Source organism: Priapulus caudatus, unplaced genomic scaffold, assembly GCF_000485595.1.
Source record: "Priapulus caudatus unplaced genomic scaffold, Priapulus_caudatus-5.0.1 Scaffold16, whole genome shotgun sequence".
Taxonomy (NCBI): Eukaryota; Metazoa; Priapulida; class Priapulimorpha; order Priapulimorphida; family Priapulidae; genus Priapulus; species Priapulus caudatus.
Window position 1 is genome coordinate 33,402 of NW_014577077.1, and position 1,243 is coordinate 34,644.

General features: G+C 43.0%; 1 protein-coding gene across 1 annotated transcript in view; it reads left to right on the forward strand.

Annotated features, from left to right (window-relative positions):
• Positions 1 to 541: 541 nt before the first annotated feature.
• LOC106810049 (E3 ubiquitin-protein ligase UBR3-like) overlaps positions 542 to 1,243 on the forward strand; it is a gene marked incomplete in the record, with an annotated part of 36,537 nt that continues 35,835 nt past the window's right edge. The window contains 1 exon segment of the mRNA XM_014813317.1: positions 542 to 788. Coding sequence (XP_014668803.1) covers positions 563 to 788 — 226 coding nt within the window.

Below are 1,243 nucleotides of genomic sequence, written 5' to 3' on the forward strand. Positions count from 1 at the left end.
GGGCTCGGGGGGGGGGTTCGTTCGAACCCCCCGAACCCCCCCTGGCTACGGGCCTGTATTATATATCTATACGCTATATTCGAGATACGTGCAGTGAGCGTTATTCATGTTGTTTGTATATGATGAATAAAACCATCAGTTGTATAAAGACTATCTAAAGACTTGCGTTCATTTCACTCTGTGTTTTCTTGCTACTGTATCACCGTCATACCTTCGCGGTAGGAGCGAAAAATGATCCCGACATAAATATAAATCAAACGTGCTAACCACAGCACGTGTGAAAGTCCAGTGTGGCCACTCCTAGGGCCACTACAATACGGTAGTGCGACTTTTGTACGTACGGGGTCTAGTCATTCGAGTCATTCCGAGTTATTTGGAGTCATTTCGAGGCATTTCGTGATATTTCTTAGCATTTCGAGTCATTTCGAGACATTTCGAGCGATTTCGAGAAATCTTTAGTCATTCCGGTGTTTAGGAGGACCGGATGGGAGCTGCTTTTGACCCACAATTCAAAGCGGATTTAACAACAGTGCAACGTAAACAGAGTAATAATGGTACCGTAATGATGGCAGCGCAAATATTTTTACGTAAGGGGCAAATGGATGGCAAAAGAGGTGCTGCAAGTTATTTCAAGAGTCATTGTCATCGTGAAAGTGGACTCCAACAGCTGAATGAATTGCTAGATACAATACTTGATCCAACTAAGCCGATCAATGACTGGGAAACGATTGACTGGTGTCGTTGGCTGATGGCTGGCGGGCAAACTCCTGATGATTTTGCAAAAACAGGTAGGCCTAGGCCTAACACAGCTAACGAAGTTACACTACAAACTACTAGTAGTAGTAGTACTAGTACAGTACGTCAACACTGTCACTGTCAGCGTGAAAACGTACCGCCACATCTTCAATAAATCCGTGCAATGTCATTAATTTCAAAATTTGAGCTACTAGTACTACTAATATAGTAATAATCCAATATAGATACAATAATGTACCGGTAACCCAAACCCAAGAGGATAGGGTTACAAAGCCTCCCTATCCTTTTGTGCGGAGGAATGCCCGATTGAATCACTCGGGCCGGTTTGCTGGTGCATTTTCAGAGACTAGAACTTCCAAACTGGGTTTATTCTCAACACGAACCTTTCTCCGCTATCTGGGAACTTACTATGTATCGCAATACTCTGTATTAAACTAATACTAATAGTAATATAACCTGTTACAAAAATTCGAAGTGACGAGCGGCG